Here is a 21,222-nt window from a genome sequence, read left to right on the forward strand (position 1 = left end):
ATGTCACGTAACTGACTTTTGATCAACTACATACCTGCATCACATGATTGTTGAGATTACTATATTGGAATACAAGATTTCATATGAGATTGCTTTTGTGGCAATACTAGGTAAACTTCCCCAGTACATGTGTGTGTATGTTTGTTATATATATATATATATATATATATATATATATATATATATATATATTGACACACATACCTGATCCTATTTCAAACCATGTAATAGCAACAAGCAGAAAACTATCACATCGCATATAGAAGTCTAAAAAAAAACAGTTTTTATTGGAGGCCTCAAGCAAAGCAGAACTGACACTCAATATGTTTATACGTTCTTAATGTCAACATCATGATGTCAATAGAATGTTGGCAGACAATTTTTAACGATGTTGGGGTTAAGCTCATGTAAGGTTTAGTTCTAGGATGAACTATACTTGCCACTGGAATGGACTGCCGCATGCTAGTCAGGCTGCCTGTCTACATTCACAAAGTCAACATTATGTGAATGGTGATATGTCGACCTCCCATCCATGTTGCCATGTTTGGATATAAAAGAAGGGAATGGGCAGGAAGGTAAGCGTAGAGGATGGGCTGATGGGGAGTATATGGATCCACGTGTGTCGTTTCTTAGAGAAAAAGTTTAGTGTTATGTTATTACAGAGGCTGTGCTAGGAAGGGTGCGGATTGTGGAAGGAGGTCTAATGAGATGAGCATTATGAAAGGAAGTGGAGGAGTTCCACAGTAAGCTGTGATTATATTCCAGTTGACACTTTTGCCTATACAATTCTATATCCTCTTCAGGGTTGGGGGTGAGACGTTTTCCTTTATGCTGCTATCTGGCATTTCGTCTCATTGATATTATATGTCAATCAATTTTTATGGGTGTTTGGGATATCTGGAAGAAACAGGCATGAGTTTTTTGAGTCAGTACAATAAGCCTTAAGCTGGTCACACAATACTGTCTACTAAGGTGTATAAAATCACTGTGGGGCTCATATACTGTAGATTTAACTCTGAACAAATTGGCTGCCAACATTCTAAGCAAAAAGACGTATACAGGAAAAAGCGCGTTTACCTGTGATGGCTCTCGCAATGTGTTTAGATCTACAGAACATATAGCCTATGTACCAAATGTATGTTGTATACTTACCCACCACGTTAGCCTAGGTTTAGTGTAGAGAAGCGTAAAAATGGTGCTTGACAGTGTTAGTAGTATTTGTTAAAGTCTCATTACACTGTTGGTATACACTATAATGTACAACATTCCAGAGAAAAGTGTTTGCGTTTTCCATATAAATGGCCGTTTACCAAATGATTTTGATACTTTTACAATGCTGAAATGGCTGTTTATGCATGTTTAAAACAAAATAATACACCTTTCAGATATAAGCATAAAACCCGGAAATTTGCAAGTCAACCTGGTTTCTGCTTATGTTTGAAAGGGTCTGACCCAGCGTGACAGTCCAGAGTCCCGTGACCCTGCAATCGACCAGGGTTATTCCCGGAACCTAAAACCCATGTCAGTGCCCAGGCTTATGTCTGAAAGGCATGACCAAGGTCTTGGTGTCCCGGGTCATGCCTAAAAGGACTTTATTGGAGGGCACAGTAGCACTTGGAGATGTTATAATCTCCAAGCGTCCACTGTTAGACGGAAGACCCGGGTTATTTGAAGATCCGAGCATAGTGTGAAGGGTGACGACCCGGAGATAACCAGGGTCCATCACGAAGGTGTGAAGGGGGTAAACACTGAAGTTCCAATATGTTGAAATTTAACCAGCTCCAAAAACCTATTTTTTTTTAACTTGTCCCTGTTAGCTAATGCCATCTTCAAATGATGTCCAGTTTCCACTATGGGAAAAGCACAGTGAGAGTGTGATCTTTGGATCTTTCTCTGGTGGCTGAAGCTCCTCTCACTTTACAGATTTTTTTGCTATCCATCAGGTCATGAAACTGCAGGTCTGGAGCCGGCAGTATAGTCCTACAACTGTATACTGTTTTGTCTTCGCCAGCATGTTTTTGGATGTGGGGCTCCTTTTGCAAATTGCTTTGAAGCTTCTGCTCTCCCGGCCCCTATGCATCCCTGCACCCTCCCCCAGTGTCTGCCGTGCAGCCGATCACAGCTGGGGACCGCCCACCCAGCGGCTGCAGAGGAGCAGCTTCTGGAGAAATGTAAAAACTCTAATTTCCAATTATCAATTTTTTTTCCGATTTTATATCTGTAGCCAATATTTTTAAAATCGATATTAATGTCTTGTGTTTTGGAAATAAAAAGTTGTGTTTTTTTATTGTTTTTTTCTTATACAATCGTCGTAATGGATAAGTTTATAAATAGATGTTCAATGGAAAGGGTCATGAGGCAATCTGCTTTTCAGAAGTCACTACCAAATACTGCCAATTATCGTTGTGCTTTGTTGCACCAGCTCACGTAATACGCTGGCAGGTGTGAGTACGTCTGCCATCACAGTTACCCTTACTTATACTCTTCTTATACCATACTTATAACTTTATGTGAGCCCCTGTGTATGTAGGTCCACAGTGTCTGAACAGTCAGAAAAAGACTAGGGAAGAGGTCCACACCAATGTAATAGTCTGGGATAAGTGAGGCTTGTGCTTCTCATATTCACCAGTCCTAGGAGGAGGAACCCCTCAGGTTTGCAATTAATATTTCCTTTAGACAGTCTGCAAATCCTGAAGTGCATGTGATATAAAATGATTTTTCACCTTTGCCGTCGCAGCACAACATAAGAACGGCCACTTTACCTTACACACATCCGTAATGTTTAACAAGACTGCATTGGTACAATCGAGTATCATCGCCAGGGTTGTCTTAACAGCAGTGTGGACCCTGGGCAAAGCAATGCACTGGGGCCCCTACCCATTTTCAGGAAAAAAATTTAAATGGTCAATAAAATTAAACCCTCCTGCATGCCCATCAGACCTCCCACACATGCAGAGAGACTCTGTCTGACTGATCTGAAGCCGGCGGATGAAGTGAAAATGGGACTGAGGTGAGTACTTGTCACCGGGGGGGAGGTTAGATCGGAATACAGTGCACCGGCGGCCGTCTTATAAAAATATCACAAATTTACCAACTGACGGCGGCTGCAGGGGGGCAGGTTGGTGGGCCCCTACAAGCTTCGGGCCCTTGGGCAACTGCCCAACAAGCCCAATGGAAGAGATGGCCCTGATCATCGCAGCCTCACACACACTTGCACAAGCTCTGACCTTACTCAGAAATTGCTAACTTCATTGCATGCTATGATTGCTCAGGCTGTGTGTGGCGTCACAGTGGCTAATTTATGCACGTCCCTGTAATGGCGTTCAAACGCCCGGGTACGCCTGCGTTTCGCCGACCACCCCCCATCACCTCCCACAAACGCCACTTCCTGTCAATCACTCTGCAATGAATCTGCGTGGTCACTACCGATGGCAGTGGCAGGTTTGCGCACTGCGATGCATGCACAGAATGCAGCAATCGGCCAATTGCGTGCGATCCGTAATGAAACGGGCCCTGTGACTTTTGATGTCTGCATTTTAGTGTAGTAAGACATTAGTATATTGATGATGACATTATTTTTGCAGTCCAAGGGAGTATATGAAAAGGTTGGAGAGGCAACAGAAACTGCTTTGACCTGCCTTGTGGAAAAGATGAATGTCTTTAATACTGATCTAAGTAAGCTTTCAAAGGTGGAGCTAGCAAATGCCTGCAATTCTGTGAGTATGACTTCACACTGAGAAACTAGACATTTTACTAATATTTATTACATTTGGCACCATCTCTAACACTTCATTGTTTCAGTGAGATTTGTTTTTGTAAGGCTTCACATGCTGAGCAGAATGCCCCAGATCTGCCCCAAAGAGGGCAAAGCAATCTGTTTTTATATGTGGCATTCAGGCTGATTATTATTATATGGCAATCAAAATATACCTAATGGGTAAAGGCGAGATCTGTAATATAAAGGAGCTTGGGACATACAGTATATGGGATAGCAGTAGTAGCAGATGGTGACTTGCAGAGTATATAGACCCTTAGTTCATTTTCTATTTACAGTGATGGCCCCAAACTTTATTTGGGCATTTTATTTAAGTGACTTGCCCACCTTAAAATTAATTTTACTTAATAACGTCACTTGTTAACGGAAGTTATTGAAGTTGATAATAAAGTGGAAAACACTCATTTACATTTTACTACAGGAGAGTACAATGTCCAGCTCACCATTGCAATCCTCTCCAGTTAATGCCAGATATTTATTTATTACCAGTTATTTACATAGTGCACACATATTCCGCAGCGCTTTACAGAGAATATCTTCCCATTCACATCAGTCCCTGCCCCAATGGAGCTTACATCTATATTCCCTACCACATGCTCACACACAGACACACTAGGGTTAATGTTTGTTAGGAGCCAATTGTGCTGCCTTATTGTATAATAATGAAAATATATAGATTTTTTTTTTTTAAGACCTGAATTTTTCCCTGTTAACTCATATTTTTTGCATTAAAATCATTGGGGGTCATTAAAAAAATTGTAAGAGTCATAACCTGAAATTCCCAAAAATTGTAGTCTGATAAAATGTTTTCACTAGTAGTCTATTTGTCCTGATTTCAATACTGTGCATGAGAAAAACTTTTTATATTCTAACAGGTAATAAAAAAGCTAATGAAGAAGGAATTTACCCTGGAGTTCTCCCGAGATCGGAAATCTATGTCCGTGTTTTGCACCTCTGTTGGTTCTAGTCCTGCAACATCTGGCAGTAAGATGTTCATAAAGGTAACAAGCTTTGCCATGTTCACTTTGTGGACAATGGTAACCGATAAGACAACATTAATAAATAGACAAATATTCTCTTCCTTCGTAGTATGCCAACTTTCCACTATCTGTCCATTTTTTTTCTTACTATGATAATCTGTGAAAAACTGTAAAAATGTTTACAGTTGAAGGTTTTTACCATCTTTTAAGGTATTGGTCAGTGACTCCATCTCCCAACATATTATATAGGGTTATTTCATGGATGACTTTTAATAAAGAAATTACTTCTAAGACACCATTATATTAATAGGGAATCCATTCTGGGACCCTGGTATTAATTAATATAATATTATTATTTTACGTCTTGTACTTGAGACCTCTATATGTTGCTTTGAATTTCAGTGTTACTCAGATTTCAGTGTGTACAGGGTCCTTATTGGGTATACGAGAAGTGGTAACCCCAATTACGATTGCAGGGTATACATTATGGGTGCATTTCTAATCCTTACTCTTTGTTTCCTTAAACTTGGCTTAGGCTTATTACTGCTGTAATGTAACAATGATTTCATCCAAAGCATAGCTGTTTTTTGTTGTTTTTTTTCTGAGGATGGACTATGCATTGCAGATAATGTGGTAATACAGCACCATCTAGTGGAATATTGCGAGGATATCAGTTATTGTTTGATACACCAACTGGCTGGTTTGCCCAGAGGCAGCCTCATGTACCAGCTTGCTAAAAACTCTTACCTCATGTGGGTACCAAAATCAGCCAGGAAATAATAGTTGTAAATATACAACACATAATGTAGCAATTTTAGTACTTTTCTCCTGCTGATGGATGCAGTCTTTTTCACTGCTCTACCAGTAAGGTAGGGACCAAGCCCAATGTCTCCACACTGATGTCAAGCAGGAGTCGTGCAGCAGTTATTTGCAGTTTTAGCCAGCAATTCCGGGCTATCGTGTCTTGTCAACATTGTCCAATTTAGGAGACCTAAACCAGGAGCAGCCCTGTTGTATTACTGTTCTGGTTCCAACAGTTTAGGGCTGTTCACAAAGCCTCTTCAGATTGGGAACTGCTTAGTAGAGGGGCTGTCACAACTCTCCATCAACCCTCTTGCAGTCAGCAGACCCCCTGCAGTGTTTGGGTTTGAGAAGTTTACTTGGCCTTGATGTCAAACAATGAACTACAACTTATCCATACAATGGATATCTGAGCATCTAAAGACATCCCCCGTCTTTAGCACTTTCTAGTTTTTTTTAGGTGAAAACCTGATTCCTGCAGCAGCTGACCGTCCCTTTCTGTGAAATCTGGTTGAACGCTTGCTCAAGAGTTATGAAAGCAGTCTGTGTGTCTAGTGCCAGTGGCCTAGGGAGCTCAAATGTGCCCATGTGATAATGGGTATTTTAGAGGGCATGATGCACATTTACAGTGGTTCTTAGAGAGAACATCTTGTGCCATTTAATAACATTGAGCAGATATATATATTATAACACATGAATAGCTAACATTAATAGTCTTACAACAGGGCACATATGATAATGTAACTTGTTCTGAAGCAAGGTGAAGCCAAGCAGACACAACCTTCATCTCCATGGACCATGCCCTTGCAAAAAAAAAATTTCAAACATAGTTTTGATTTCTTGTATTAGTTTTTCTTTTAATCAAAGCAACGAAAGCTTTGCAGATACTCCATTATGGCTATTTTTTTTTTAAACTAGGATACAATGCAGAAACATGGGTTTATTTTATTGCTGTTCAGACATCCTGTATCTAACACCACATGTGGAAACTGTGCCTTACGGGTATCAATTGTTTGTTTTTGTAATCCTTTAATTAGCAGATGAAGATATGAAAGTACATAATACATATCTCATTTATGGTATTATTACATCGTATACTGTAGGTCACAAAATATCTAAAACAGAAGTTATAGTAATAAAATCAAGTTCCTATAGTAAAAATATGGAGGGAAGATCAAGGTGGAGAGTTTAAAAGGAGTTGAGGGATCGTCATGGAATATCAGGAGGAAAATGTAAAGGACTATTTTGAATTCTGGGCCTGAGGAAGCTTGGGGGGTTCTTGGCAGCTAAAATGGGTAATCGCTAAGGAGAGCTTCTGCAGAGAGGTCTCGTTCTACTAATCAATTGAGGAATGTTCTTGTAAGGTATCTATGTATTATTTTTTGTATTTATTATTCTTTATTTTAATTATACAATATCACTTATGGTTTCATGATATGTGAACAGTTACAAGTGTTGTCAGAAATTAAGGTATATCTGTGGCCTTGTGTCATTAAATCACCTGGAAGTAATTTAAACAATGTGTTAACATTTAAGATTTTATTACTTGCAGGGTGCTCCTGAAAGTGTAATTGAGCGTTGTAATTATGTGCGTGTGGGTTCTACAAAGCTCCCACTGACGCCATCAGCTAGAGAGAGAATCATGGCCAAGATCCGGGACTGGGGTACTGGCATGGACACCCTTCGATGTCTTGCTCTGGCTACAAGGGATGTGCCACCAAAAATAGAAGACATGCAACTGGAAGATTCAAATAAGTTCATTAACTATGAGGCAAGTATTTGCTTTACAAGAAGCCATTGACTTACAGTATTTTATTTGTTTCAAAATTGAATTATTTTTTTTTTCCTTATAGACAAATTTGACATTTGTTGGATGTGTTGGAATGTTAGATCCTCCCCGTAAAGAAGTGACTACCTCTATCCAGATGTGCGGAAAAGCTGGCATCAAGGTGATAATGATAACTGGTGACAACAAAGGTACAGCAGTAGCAATATGCAGAAAGATTGGCATTTTTTCAGACTCTGAGGACATAACAGACAAGGCATACACTGGAAGAGAGTTTGATGACCTCCCATTAGAGAGACAGCGGGACGCTTGTCGTAATGCTCGATGCTTTGCCCGTGTGGAACCAGCACACAAGTCTAAAATTGTAGAGTATTTGCAGTCTCTCAATGAAATTACTGCTATGGTAAGAATTCTGTCACTTTAATATACCCATTAGATGGCAGAAAAATATTGAATGCTTGTGGAAATATTTATATTTTCTTATATCTTAGACAGGTGATGGAGTAAATGATGCCCCAGCCCTGAAGAAGGCTGAGATTGGCATTGCTATGGGCTCTGGCACTGCAGTGGCAAAGTCGGCAGCAGAAATGGTTCTCTCTGATGACAATTTCTCTACTATAGTGTCTGCTGTTGAAGAGGGGCGAGCAATTTATAACAACATGAAACAGTTTATTCGCTACCTTATCTCTTCCAATGTTGGTGAGGTAGTCTGGTAAGATATATTAAATATCTAAATACAGAACATGCAATTGGCTATTTAAGTGTTTAATGAAAGCCTTGCTAGATTATTGGCTGTTCCTATAATGGATTATATCACTTGCCAAACCTTAATGATACCATTGGTTTGTGGTAACATAATTCCCTGAGAGCAAGCCACAATGTTTTCAATAAGACTGTTTGAATAAAATGACTTGTATATAATCCATAGCATTTAAATGCACCCATAGTTGTAAGGGTCTGAATATTATTTCTGTAGACAGTTACTATTATTATTATTAGTGATAGGAGAATTCCCTTTCAAGCATGGCGTTCCCACCAAATATTGCACTAAGGTATTTTTAAATACTTTCAGAAACATTAAATTGTAGACAGAACAAGAGTAATGGTACTGTGAAGTCCGTCAATAATTTAAAAGAAAACAAAACAGCAAAGTGAATTAAGGACCTATGGCAATATTTATTATGTGTGGGTTTTTAGAACTGGAGATGTTGCCCATAGCAACCAATCAGATTCTAGCTATTATCTTATTGAAGGTGCTAGATAAATGTTAAGTAGAATCTGACTGGTTGCTATGAGCAACAGCCCCACTTCTAAAAAACAGTTAAATATACCCCCTAGTGTTGTTGTCTCAGAACAGACCTGCAGCCTTTCTGGAAGCCCGGTTTCCATAAGTGATGTTTAAAGAATATACACAATATAATGTCATGTTACAGTAGCTGAAAATGTGTTTGTATGTTTTTGGTTGTGTTTTTTTTTTTTTTTTTTTCTTAACGTGAATTACAAATATGTACATATGCTTGTAATGTCTTTAGGCTACATATAGATAAAAATCATTTCTTACTTTTAGCATCTTTCTCACTGCTATCATTGGCTTACCGGAAGCCCTCATCCCTGTTCAGCTGCTTTGGGTTAATCTTGTGACAGACGGTTTACCTGCCACTGCTTTGGGATTTAACCCACCTGATCTCGACATCATGGACAAGCAACCTCGCAATCCCCGGGAACCACTCATTAGTGGCTGGCTATTTTTCAGATATCTTGCCATCGGAGGTATTATTCCAAAAGCATGTTTGTTTAACCATAAAAGTATGATGCTGCGCTAATCTCTAGTTATATTTGACATGGCAGAAAAATGTATAAATCAGGACACTTGTATATAAATAGAAAAACATTTAATCAGAGACAATCTTATATATATATATTCAATATAATGAACCACTTAAAAAATGGATTTGCATAATAAAAATACTTCACCATAGTATATATAAATATTAAAATGTAATAGACCCAAAGTCCAGTGTACATGTAACCTTCCAAAAGTTATACCAGTCAATCCCAAAGTTAATGCTATTTTAAAAGTCCTTTGTTTACCAGTGAGTTCTGGCTTTTTAGGATGTGAGGACTTTGATTGTTGTGTAGCAGAAACTAACCATCCATGAGCGAACACTGTGTGAGTTTACTCATGCATAGTGTCGGCAATAGCAACAGCGCCAGGAATATATATTTTTTTCTTCTATGCTTGTTTAACTATCAAAATAATTTATACGCATCTATATAAAACCTGCAATAAAGAAACTAAACCTCAAAAGCAATTTTCCTTGAATTAGCATGAATTGTAGTAAAGGTGAACCATACAGTCCAATGCATGCATTCAACTTCTTCTCCTCCCTTGTTGCAGTCTATGTAGGCCTGGCCACTGTAGGAGCTGCTACATGGTGGTTCTTATATGATGAAGATGGACCACAGGTCACATTCTACCAGCTGGTAAGTGAGATTAGTCTGGCTTTGTAGAGACACCAAAAGGAAAAAACTAGACACACAAAAGATCACAATATGCAGCTTATACACACTTAAGAATACCTAGATTTTCTATATGTACAGTCAAGTCAGTAAGTGTACAATATTTTCCTGGAACTCTGATGCGATGTACTCTGAACCAGTGGATTGCCCTCTCATGGGAATCACACTATTGCGTTATAATGTGTACATGTTATTCACGGTATGTAGTCGGCATCCCTGCGTGCGGGATGCTGACGGTCCAAATACCGGCGCCAGTATCCCGACCGCCTGCATCCCGAAGGTAAGTATCGGGATGTTAGAGGGAGGTAAGCGTTATCTAGCAGGGTTAGGCATTAGGGGGATGGTTAGGCACCAGGGAGGGAGTTTTAGGATTAGGGTGCGGGGAGGGGGAGGTTAGGTTTAGGCACTAGGGGGGAGGTTAGGTTTAGGCACCAAGGAGGGCGTCTTAGGTTTAGGGTGCGGGGAGGGGGAGGTTAGATTTAGGCACTAGGAAGAGGGGGTTAGGTTTAGTCACCGGGGAGGGTTAGGGTAGGGGTAGGGAAAATAGTTGTGTGGCTTCCTATGGGTGTCAGGATTCTGACTGTCGGGATGCAGCTGTTGGTATTCTGACCAGCGGCATTCCGACAGCCGGGATTTCATACCCACACTATGTAATTATTGCAATTAGCACAAAGGTCTTGAGGCTCTTACTAAGATGTTTATCTTACAGATGTGTCCTGCTACATCTTTGCTGCGTACGCAGCAAATCGCACCACGCATGGAGCGAGGCGTGCACCCGCGAGCGGATACGTGCACTACATTCGCACCCGCGTCTCCGTAGGATTGCATGGTGCGATCACAGTGCATGCCGTAGCGTATGCTGCTGTGGGTAATCGCATGGCGCAATGCGTGAGCACGTTTGTAGTGTGATCGGCAAATATGTAGCATACAGCATGTACTGGCATACAGTCTGGACACCTCACCATTGCCATAATATATCCATATACTTCAACTGAGATCACACACAACTTACCAATATTTCCATTCTGTAATAACAATAGTTGCAAACTCTGGTATGTGGTGCCTCAATAGAGGTGTACAGAGAATATCACCAGGTAGATCCTCTTACCGCTTTACATGTGATCAAGCTACATTATACACCACTGCAGACCAGCAATGATCAGCAATCTAAGCACTAAGCCATGATATTTATGTACAGTGTGAGACGAATTTCACCTTCTCTACAGAGGCACTTCATGAAGTGTACATCCAGCAACCCTTTGTTTGAAGGAATAGACTGTGAAGTGTTTGAGTCCCGTTATCCCACCACGATGGCCCTCTCTGTACTGGTAACTGTAGAGATGTGCAATGCCCTTAACAGGTAGGCAATGCTAAACAATCAATATGTGTTTCTAGATAGAGGAAGTCTCTGATTGCTACCCAATAGTTTTTTGCACTTTTTTATGGTTTAATCACTGATTTTACATGTATGATTCTGGACTGTGGCAGTTTTCCAGTTTACACTTTTTTAGGAATTATTTCAAAAGCTTAGTAACATGTTTATTAATCTCAGGGATGGACCCATATATATTATTAGGTTTACAGTACACATCTTAATGTGTATTGTAAAACTATACAAGAGGATACTCCCCTTTGGGTACCCCATAATTTTTGGAAGCCAAATTGGGGGTGAACTTTTAGGGGGTTAATGTCTGCCAATCGCATTCTTTTTATTATTAGGGCACCTTAGTTTGAAAGAAGGGAGATCACTGTTCTGAGACCACCCCCATGGCTGACTGCGACTCCCCAATGGTATTCGTACCGGCGGGGAGGGAATAGAAGTATGTTTTTCTTTTACTGAGGAACTTTGCTGCATATAACGAGTAGTCTTTTCAAGGTGTATACGGATGACGAGTCCCACTTGTCCATAGTGACGGGGTTTAATCGAAGTCTAAGGGCTATGTTTACTAAAGTGAGAGTTTTTAGAAGTGGAGATGTTGCAAATCAGATTTTAGCTATTATCTTCTAGAAGGTGCTAGTTAAATGTTAAGTAGAATCTGATTGGTTGCTATGGGCAACATCTCCACCTCTAAAAACTCTCACTTTAGTAAACATACCCCCTAAATGTGTTATTAAAGGCACATTTATTATGGTGATGTAAACTATTAAAAGCCATAGCACAAATGTTATGTAATATGCAATATACATTTCCAAAAATATATAGAAAGTAATTTGTAGCCAATGTATTCGTATAAATTGTGGCTCAAATATTTAAAATTGTATCAACAAACACTTTATGAATACAACCTTATGTGACACCTTAAGGCTGGTGACCCACTACAGTATGTTAGAAAAACATTGTTTTGGCAAAAGGTATGTAACCAGCGATTGTGGGCAGTGTAGGACACCTCATCGACCCCTTTTCATTCACTTGCATTGAACACAAGCAAATAGATTAAGCACCATCTATCAGATGCTGCCGCTGTGCAGACAGCTAATGCAATTGGGTATAGGCTAATCGGAACTAAAAGGTTCCATACTATACCCATTTACATGCTTTTTTAGCATTAGAAACATGTTAATAAAACCATGATTAATAATGACATTAGGTAACTGGACAACAGTGTGGATTCAGAGTAGATCTCACACTACAAGAAACATGAGTATTGTCACTTATAACATCAATATGACTAAGCCCTCAGATGAATATCGATTTGTTAAATGGTAAATCGAAATTTGAAAATGTAAAAGCAGCCATACAAAAGACTAAATAAGGTAAGAGTGCTACAGTAATACACATGCCATAAATAGACAGGGGGTTGTGTGTTCTTTCAGATACATTGCATTTCCATTTCCTGATCTGATAGTATCATTTAAAAATATTCTTTGAGATTGGAAAAGTATTTGTGGGTTTTTTTAAATAGCGTTCATGTTACTATATTAGGTCATTTAAGTAGTTCATGATGCTGCCATTAAAGGTTTAATGACATTAAACAAAATAAAATGGCAATATATATTTTTTTCAATTAAATAGATTTTAAAAAGCTTTTTTTACTTTGGAAAATGAAGATGATAATCCTAATGAACAAACCTATATACGTTTCATATAATTGGTAGAAATGATAAATAAAATTAATTATAAATGAACAACATCCAGATACAATGTTGATTATGTTGTGTAAAATAAGGATAATAGTCTTTCCAACAATGTAGTTTAAACCATGCTCAGTGCTCGCATGCTAAAAATGTCCACCAAATGTGGAAGATATACATTATGTGATGTGAATGGAAGGGGTTTCCTACTACTTACTTGAGCAGGTTGCAGCTTTTCCTGCAGGACGGTCTAGAAGAAGGTTCAAAGTTCAACTGTGGTTTCTGCCTTTCAGTTTCTTTCAGGGAAATATATCACAAAGAATAGAAATACCACCCAGTGCGCACAGCAGCTAGTAGTGTAGACAAACTGTATTAGAGGCTCTTCCCACCTCCACCACATAAAATGCACATACAGTATATAGAATACCACTCCACCAGCGCTTTTTGTTAAATCACAGTAGAAGCTGTAATCTCTTTGGTTCTTTATATAGTACTCTACACCTGAGATGAGGTGGAGAGTACTATATAAAGAACCGAAGGGATTACAGCATCTACTGTGATTTAACAAAAAGCACTGGTGGAGTGGTATTCTTTCAGGGAAAGTTCTCTGTTTTCTTGCAGGGAGAGATGCATGCTCAGCCTCCATACAACTTTCCTATAGCTCCATGGAATCGCAGCCTGGTGCTGAGAGCTCTGCAGTCCTTCCAACCATTTTAGTCAGTGAAGTTGACATGCCTTATCCAGAAAGTTGCCTTCCTGTTAGCTGTCTTCTGTGCTAGGAGAGTTTTGGAGCTGGGGCTTTATCTTGTTATGCAGAGCAGGCTGTACTTAAAACCAATCCTTCGTTTCTGCCAAAACTAGAAATTGTGATTCCAAGTTTGGACCAGGATAAGTCTCCAGGTAAAGAGGGCTCTCTTTGCAAAGTTCTGACAATGTTTTCACAGAAAACAGATGTATGTCTATAGGACTCCTGAGCAGTTCTGCTGGTGGCAACCTGGTCTTTGGGGCACAACTTAACTAAATTTTATAGGCTCAATGCTTTTACATTCCAATGCACAGTGCCTTCTGTTACCGTCCCTTTGTAATAGCTTTGAGACATCCTTACAGTCTTTCCCAGTGTCCCCCAATGGCTGCTAGAGAAAACTGGATTTTTGTACTTGCTTTAAATCCTTTTTTATATTTATAACTGTAACTTTTTTTTGTACAAATTATGATAGCCATTTAAACCTGTTTCAGTATAATTTTATTTAAAAAAAAAAAATCTTCTTTGTGAATTTCTAATTAAAATAAGACTTATGCCTGAAAACTGAAAATGTTTTTGAAATCTGAGGAACACTTACATTTCAGTTGTAAATAGTAACCTTCCTTGGCAAAAATTGTTAACATGGAAATACTGCTTGTTTCCAGTGTTACAGGTATTACAAAGAACTGTCGGTTCTTCACAACCTACTTTTCAAATAGCTGTGTGTGTCTTGCTTATGAATAGATGAATTTCCTTCCATTGCCTAACTTGTGTTAGATCGGTCAAAGCTAATTGCTGACTGTTTGCTATGAATTACTGCTTATGGGTTTTTTTGTAAGTAATTCACTGTTAATATGTTTATATATGAACTGTACAATATAGGATTCCCTGCTGCACATCTTATATATATCTGTTTAATATTTGCAGTGTATCTGAGAACCAGTCATTACTGAGGATGCCACCATGGCTTAACTTCTGGCTTCTAGGTGCTATTATCATGTCTATGGCTCTACACTTCCTAGTCCTCTATGTCCAGCCAATGCCGGTAAGTACAATAGGTTAGTACTTGCATTCAATAAACAGGATTAGATTTGGGGTAAACCTGCTATTTCTTTTTTCATCCAAAATGAAACCAAGGGCTGTATTTACTAGAGCCGCTGCTTGTCGGTGGTTTTGGCCACAGAATTTAAGAGGACAATAATATTAAATTTCAAAACCAGGAGTGTTTTTTCTTTTAATATTGCCCTTTTAACTCCCACCGCCGGAAAGCGGCACCTTTTGAAATTCCACTGCTTAGTACACATACCCCTAGATGCCTTTTGTGTCTTTTTTTTTTTTTTTTAGATATCTATCTATTTGGACATTTCTGCAAGGAAGTATTCATATTTTAATTTTTACAAAGCACATACTACATATTTACAGTAGGAGGAATGATCATACCCTATGGGAAACTTTCATGACACTCGGTGGGATGTTAGGGTGGTAAAACATTGCACCTCTATGGAGCATGAGCAAAAACAATGCTATGTTTTACCTACCATAATAGCCAGGAAGTGCATGCAGCTGCACTTCACAGAGCTGAAGGCAAATTGAATCTGCCCATATGTCTGGCATCTTTCAGTTAGTCCAGCAGCTGAGCAGAGTCCAAACATCGCACCAATATTTAATTGTTGAACATTTAATTCCAAAACCATGGGCATTAATATGGTTTCTCCTTTGCTGCTATAACAGTCTCTACTCTTCTGGGATGACTTTTTGCTAGATTTTGAAATATGGCTGCAGGTATTTATATCCATTCAGCCACAAGATCATTACTGAGGTTGAGCACTGATGATGGGCAATAAGGACTGGTTTGCATTCAGTGATCCACTTCATGTAAAAGTTGTTTGATGGGGTTGAGGTCCTGCTTTGTGCAGGTCAGTCAAGGTCTTGCACACCAAATGCAACAAACCATTTTTTGATGGATCTCACTTAAAGCTGGGAGGCATTGTCGTGCTGAAACAGGTGCATTCCCCACACTGTTATCACAAACTTGGAAGCACACATTTTTTTAAATGTTGTTATTGTATGATGTAGCATTATGATTTCCCTTACCTGGCCATACCATGAAAACAGCCCAGATAATTATTACTTCTCCACCAATTGACTGTACACATTTAGGTAGGTGGATCTGTCCATCAGGTTTCCAGATTGTGAATGCATTTCCACTGCTTCAGAGTTCAATGTTGACATGCTTTACACCACTCCAGTTGACATTTGTCATTGCACACGGTGTGCTGAGGCTTGTGTATGTATAGCTGCTTACCCATGAAGTTCTGGACAAATAGTTCTTGTGCTGGCGATTTTCTTTATGCTTCAGCATTTAATGGTCCTGTTCAGAGAGCTTATGTGACCTACCGTTTCACAGCTCAGCTGCTGTTGCCCATAATAGTTTTCACTTCACTTTTACAGCACATACAGGTGATCGGTCAGCTCTAGCAGTGCACAGATGTGCAAAACTGACTAGTTAGAAAAGTGGATCTTATAATTGGTTGAAACTTACTGAGCTCTTCAGTATAGCCCATTCTACTGCTAATGTTTGATTATGGAGTTTGAATGGCTATTTTAAGAACAGGAGCATATGTTGAATTATACAGCCAAACTCATGACTTATGCCGGATACACACATAAAGATTTTCTGTCCAGCCATCCAACTAGTTAATTGGTTGGATGAAAATCTGGTAACGTATGAAAGCAAATGACAATCAGCAATTTGCTCCCAAACGCCAGGAAATGGACAAAAACTGTTTGAACAAATTGTTTAGATCAAACATTTAACAAACTTGTCTGACCGACCATTTTCATCTGTTTTCTGGCATTTAGGAGCAAATTGCTGATCATCATTTACTCCCATACATTACCAGATTTTCATTCCAACCAGCCAACTAATTGGATGGTTGGACAGAAAATCTTTACATGTGTACCCAGCCTTAGAAGGGGTGTCCACATACTTTTGGTCTTGTCGTGTATATATTCTAGAGTTTTATTTATTGTTTTTAAATAATTTTTCCCAATTCACAGCTAATTTTTCAAGTAACTCCTCTGAATTGGCCACAATGGGTGGTAGTTATGAAGATTTCGTTCCCTGTTATCCTGCTCGATGAAGGTCTTAAATATATCTCTCGGCATCACCTGGATGGTAAGTACAACTGCAGCTATGTGCCAAATGTAATAGAGTATATCTGTAGAATACAAACCATCCTACATAGGCCTATTTAGCAATTAGGCCTATGTAATGTAGGACGTTTCTGAAGCAAATTTTCTGATTACTGCTATACGTTGAAAGAGCAGCATCAACTTTCAATCTAGGTACTTTATCTTTTTAATTTAAATAGCAACTGAGTAAAGGTGATTACTTGCATAATGTTTGAAATTTCTCTAAGCATGAGGATGATTTCTATTTGTTCTTTTCCAGTGTCATTTCTGTCTGTATTTAAAATACAGGCCCCCTGCTGGTTTCACATGACTAATTTTCATAGTGTTCTATATCTGAATGCATAGCTGCAAGCAGAGCTGGCCCAAGGCATAGGCATTCTAGGCAAATGCCTAGGGCACCGGGAATGCCTTAGGGCCATCCCATGACCCTGCGGCTGCGTCATAGTGACTGTGCCACCGGTTGGGCACAGCAACTACAGTCTCCCCTCCCCCTGCTACCGTAGTCAGAGCTCTGCTCCAGTGTGGCAGTGCAGAGGTCAGAATGTGCTTTTGCGCATGTGCAGAAAAGCGAAAAACAGCTACTCAGATACTGACAGACGATTGTCCTGGTGCTCCCAGTAAATTTAGTTTCAAATAAATTAACACCACGGCTGCAGTAAGTAAACATGAGTCAGTTGCTATCTGGCTAAAAACACACACCTAAAATGCAAATGAAAGGACTGCGCTAATGGTGAAATTAGAAATGCCTGACTAACATTTAAGTGAAGCCTTGTTTCTAATGTCAAACATGTTGTATAACATAAAACACAGTGCATAAAAATGTGGCATATCACCAATTGTACCGTAAATATTGTGTAACTCGTGGTTGTGCAATATCTATTTTACTGTTCAATTAGTGATTTGCCACATTTTGTGCCATGTGTTTTATGTTCGGGCTTTTATAAGTTTTATATTTTTTGATCAGAAGTATTTAAAATGTAGAAAAATTACATATTTTAAGTATAAATATAATGCAAACTCTGTACACGCTACAGATGCACATACACCTTTGCCAAATAGCCCTGTTTGCTGCTCCACAGACTTTGCGACTTAGCCGGGTCAAGCGTCTTTTTGTTATATATGCATGTTATTTGCACCACTAATGCAACAATCGTACAATGCAAGGGTACACTGACTATTGGGACTGGCATTACAAGTACTTCTGTGTGTGGTAAAGTCTCCAATCTGGATTAAAGGCAAAAAAGTAGAGGTCTGATATGAGCGCCCGTGCCATGCCTCACTCCACGTATTGTTATGCTCAGTCTGCGGCTTTATATCAATTTCTTTTCAGGAAAAATACCACTGTAGTGTCCCTGGTATACTGTGAGTGACTTTGAATGTGGCCAGGATGCAATAAGGTGCAAAATATAAGAAAAAATATGAATCGTTACCCGTGGTGGAGCGTCTACGTCCTTCCAAGCGTCTCTAACCTTATGGAATAAAAACACTAGGTGAATTAGGACATTTCTGTACCAACCACCCTCTCTGCTATTCTACTGACCATCTCTCACCTCAACTCCCACATCCAAGATTTTTCCTGTGCTGCCCTGGAACTCACTTCCTTGTACTATGAGAATCTCTTCTAGTATCCACAACTTCAAACAGGCCATTAAGATTAATCTGTTCATAAATGCTTATTATCCATATTTATAACTCATTACTCTGTCCCCCTGACTCTCCCCAATGCTCTTTTTACCAGTTCTTTCTCTTGGTTACACCCTTCCCTTTAAACTGCAGGGCTTCATCTCCTGTCCCTTTTAGTGCTAGCACTATCCCTATCAGCAGTGCACATCTTGATCTGTGTGTCCCTGCACTTTCTGGGTACAGGATCACTAAATGGTAATTTATTTTCTCCTACTCCTTATGGCTGCGGCTAGATCCACTGGGGCCGGCACAGGCAGAGTCAGGGAGGATATGGAGTAGAGATGGCTAGTGAGTGAGTGTCTCAACACACTGACTCGAATCATTCAGATGAGTGGATGATTCGAGTCACTCAGTGTTTGGTGAATCGAGACACCCACCTCCCCTAGCCTCTCTGTCAGTGTGAGCTAGTGAATGGCAGCTCCGCCCCGTACACTGCTGATCCGACCTGATTATACTTCTCCACTGTGTCAGATCAGCAGTGTAGGGGGCGGAGCTGTCAGCGACTCACTCTGAGTCATGCAGCTACTGCCAGGGCTCAGGGCAGTGCACTGACTCTCCTGAGTCAGTGCAGAGGCTTGAGCTGGCCTGCGGGGGGCGGAGCTGTCAGCGACTCACTGAGTCGCACAGCTACAGCCAGGACTCAGGGAGTTCACTGACTCAGGAGAGTCAGTGAGAACCCTGAGCTGTAGTGCTGGGCTGCTGGGGGGACGGAGCTGTCAGCGACTCACTCTGAGTCGCTGGCTCCCCTGCTGACTCCAATGCTGCTCTATCTAAAGAGCCGTGTCTCGAGACACTGTCTCGAGACACTTCACGGAGTTGAGCCATGAGGCTCAACTCAGTGCAGTGAATCGATCCGTCCATCCCTAATATGGAGGGATAGCTGCTGGCGCAGTGTGCGTGATGTCATGCCGCTGAATCGGGGAGGAGCCGCCGGCAGTGCCGGGTCACTGTCTGAGCCATCAGGGAAGACTACAGGCTGCGCCGCAGGTAAGTTTGGGCCTGGCTCAGTTAGAGTCATGGGGCAAGTGGTGGGGAGCTGCAGATGAAGGAGGGCGGCTGAGGGAGAGGGTGGGTGTAAAAGACACTGGGATGTGTGACTTCGTGCCGCTGAATCGGGGAGGAGGCTCGCCAGCAGGGCCGGGTCACTGTCTGAGCCACCAGGGAAGACTACAGGCTGCGCAGCAGGTTTGTTTTGGCCCAGTCGTGCTGGACTAGAGTCATGGTGCAGGTGGTGAGGAGCTGCAGATGAAGGAGGGCTGCTGGAGGAGAGGGGGGTTGAAAGACACAGGCTGGGTAAGAAGTGGTGTGTGACAGACACAGGGGATAATGTATTGGGGAGTAGGGGGTGTCAGACACACGGACAGGGGCAGGTGGGACAGACACTGGCTGGGGCAGGTGTGAGACATGGGCTGGGGGAGAGGGGGGTGAAAGACACATAGCTGGGTAAATGTGGTGTGTCACAGCACAGAGGGAGGAGAAGAGGGTGTGTGACAGACATATGGGGCTGAGGAAGAGGGGTGGGAAGAGACACAGGGGTTTGGGAATGAATCTGAGACGCATGGATGGGGATAATGATTCTGAGAGACATGGGTGGGGGTGATAATGATGCTGAGAGATACAGGGAATATGAGTGGATGGCTGCAAATAGTGAGGCACGGGATGAGGCTGGAGACGGGGATGGTACTGGAGTGATAGGTGAGGAAGAGGCTGGAGAGATGAGAGTAGAGGATGGTACGTCACAGTTGGAAATGATGCTGGAGAGACACAGGGGATGAGCCAAATTCCGTCCTGCATGTACCTACTTGGAGGGGCTAGGGGGCCCCAAGATTTCTGTTGCCGGCCCTGCTCCTAACCACCATATAAGTATCCGTCTCCAATGTATGTTTCCAACAGAATCTACATAATAATTGGCTAAGGTCTGTCCCATCTCCAACATATGCAGTGGAAGCTGGCAGCGCACACCTTCTCCCCTCCTCTGCCAGTGGCTTCCACTGCAGCGCCAGCGACGAGACAGGACAGACCACTGTACTGGGAAGAAGACCATTGTCTGAGCCGAGAATGGGTAAGAGTAACAGGGAGGGAGGGTAATGGAACGATGGGTGGACCGAGGTGACCCAGCATATGTCTGATCCCTTTACTAGTAGTATATATTTAAAATATATACTTGAATATAGGCCAAATTCAGTTAGCGAATATCGACGAAATGGCTTCTGGTAGTTTTGTGGGATATGTCTCAGAGGCTGGTTTCTGCTCATATGCCTTGGAGTTGCAAACAGGGATAAGCCTACCATAATTGCCATTTATATGCGCAGCGTGAACTAATTGAATCTCGCTCATAATATAGCTGCTATTTTATCTTTATCCACTGGGTGTCATTAAAGTAATTCTCACAGGCCGGCTTAATTTGTTCGAATTTCCACTCAGATGGCTCGAATATTTACGTGCAAATGTCCTTCACTGTCGTCGGTGCTACTGTAAAGACTGATTTCCCTAGCACTTGTAAAGTAATTTGGAGGTATGATAATTTAAACATTCAAAGTTATGTACTGTATAAGGTATGCTCTTCCCTGTGTCTGTGTAATATCAGAAACATTTCTTGACGTTACACACACGAGTTAATGCTTATCTTATGAAAACTGAAGCATATTTTTTAAATGCAACAATTCGG

General features: G+C 40.8%; 1 protein-coding gene across 1 annotated transcript in view; it reads left to right on the forward strand.

Annotated features, from left to right (window-relative positions):
* Positions 1–21,222, forward strand: part of ATP2A3 (ATPase sarcoplasmic/endoplasmic reticulum Ca2+ transporting 3) — a 236,708-nt gene that overhangs the window by 194,088 nt on the left and 21,398 nt on the right. Inside the window, exons 11-20 of the mRNA XM_088447036.1 lie at positions 3,585–3,716; positions 4,651–4,776; positions 7,109–7,327; positions 7,410–7,745; positions 7,834–8,054; positions 8,910–9,112; positions 9,741–9,826; positions 11,089–11,222; positions 14,604–14,721; positions 16,737–16,854. Of these exons, the coding sequence (XP_088303162.1) occupies positions 3,585–3,716; positions 4,651–4,776; positions 7,109–7,327; positions 7,410–7,745; positions 7,834–8,054; positions 8,910–9,112; positions 9,741–9,826; positions 11,089–11,222; positions 14,604–14,721; positions 16,737–16,854 (1,693 nt within the window). The remainder of the gene's footprint in view (positions 1–3,584; positions 3,717–4,650; positions 4,777–7,108; positions 7,328–7,409; positions 7,746–7,833; positions 8,055–8,909; positions 9,113–9,740; positions 9,827–11,088; positions 11,223–14,603; positions 14,722–16,736; positions 16,855–21,222) is intronic.

This window comes from Taudactylus pleione, unplaced genomic scaffold (assembly GCF_031769625.1).
Source record: "Taudactylus pleione unplaced genomic scaffold, aTauple2 ptg000411l, whole genome shotgun sequence".
Classification (NCBI taxonomy): Eukaryota; Metazoa; Chordata; class Amphibia; order Anura; family Myobatrachidae; genus Taudactylus; species Taudactylus pleione.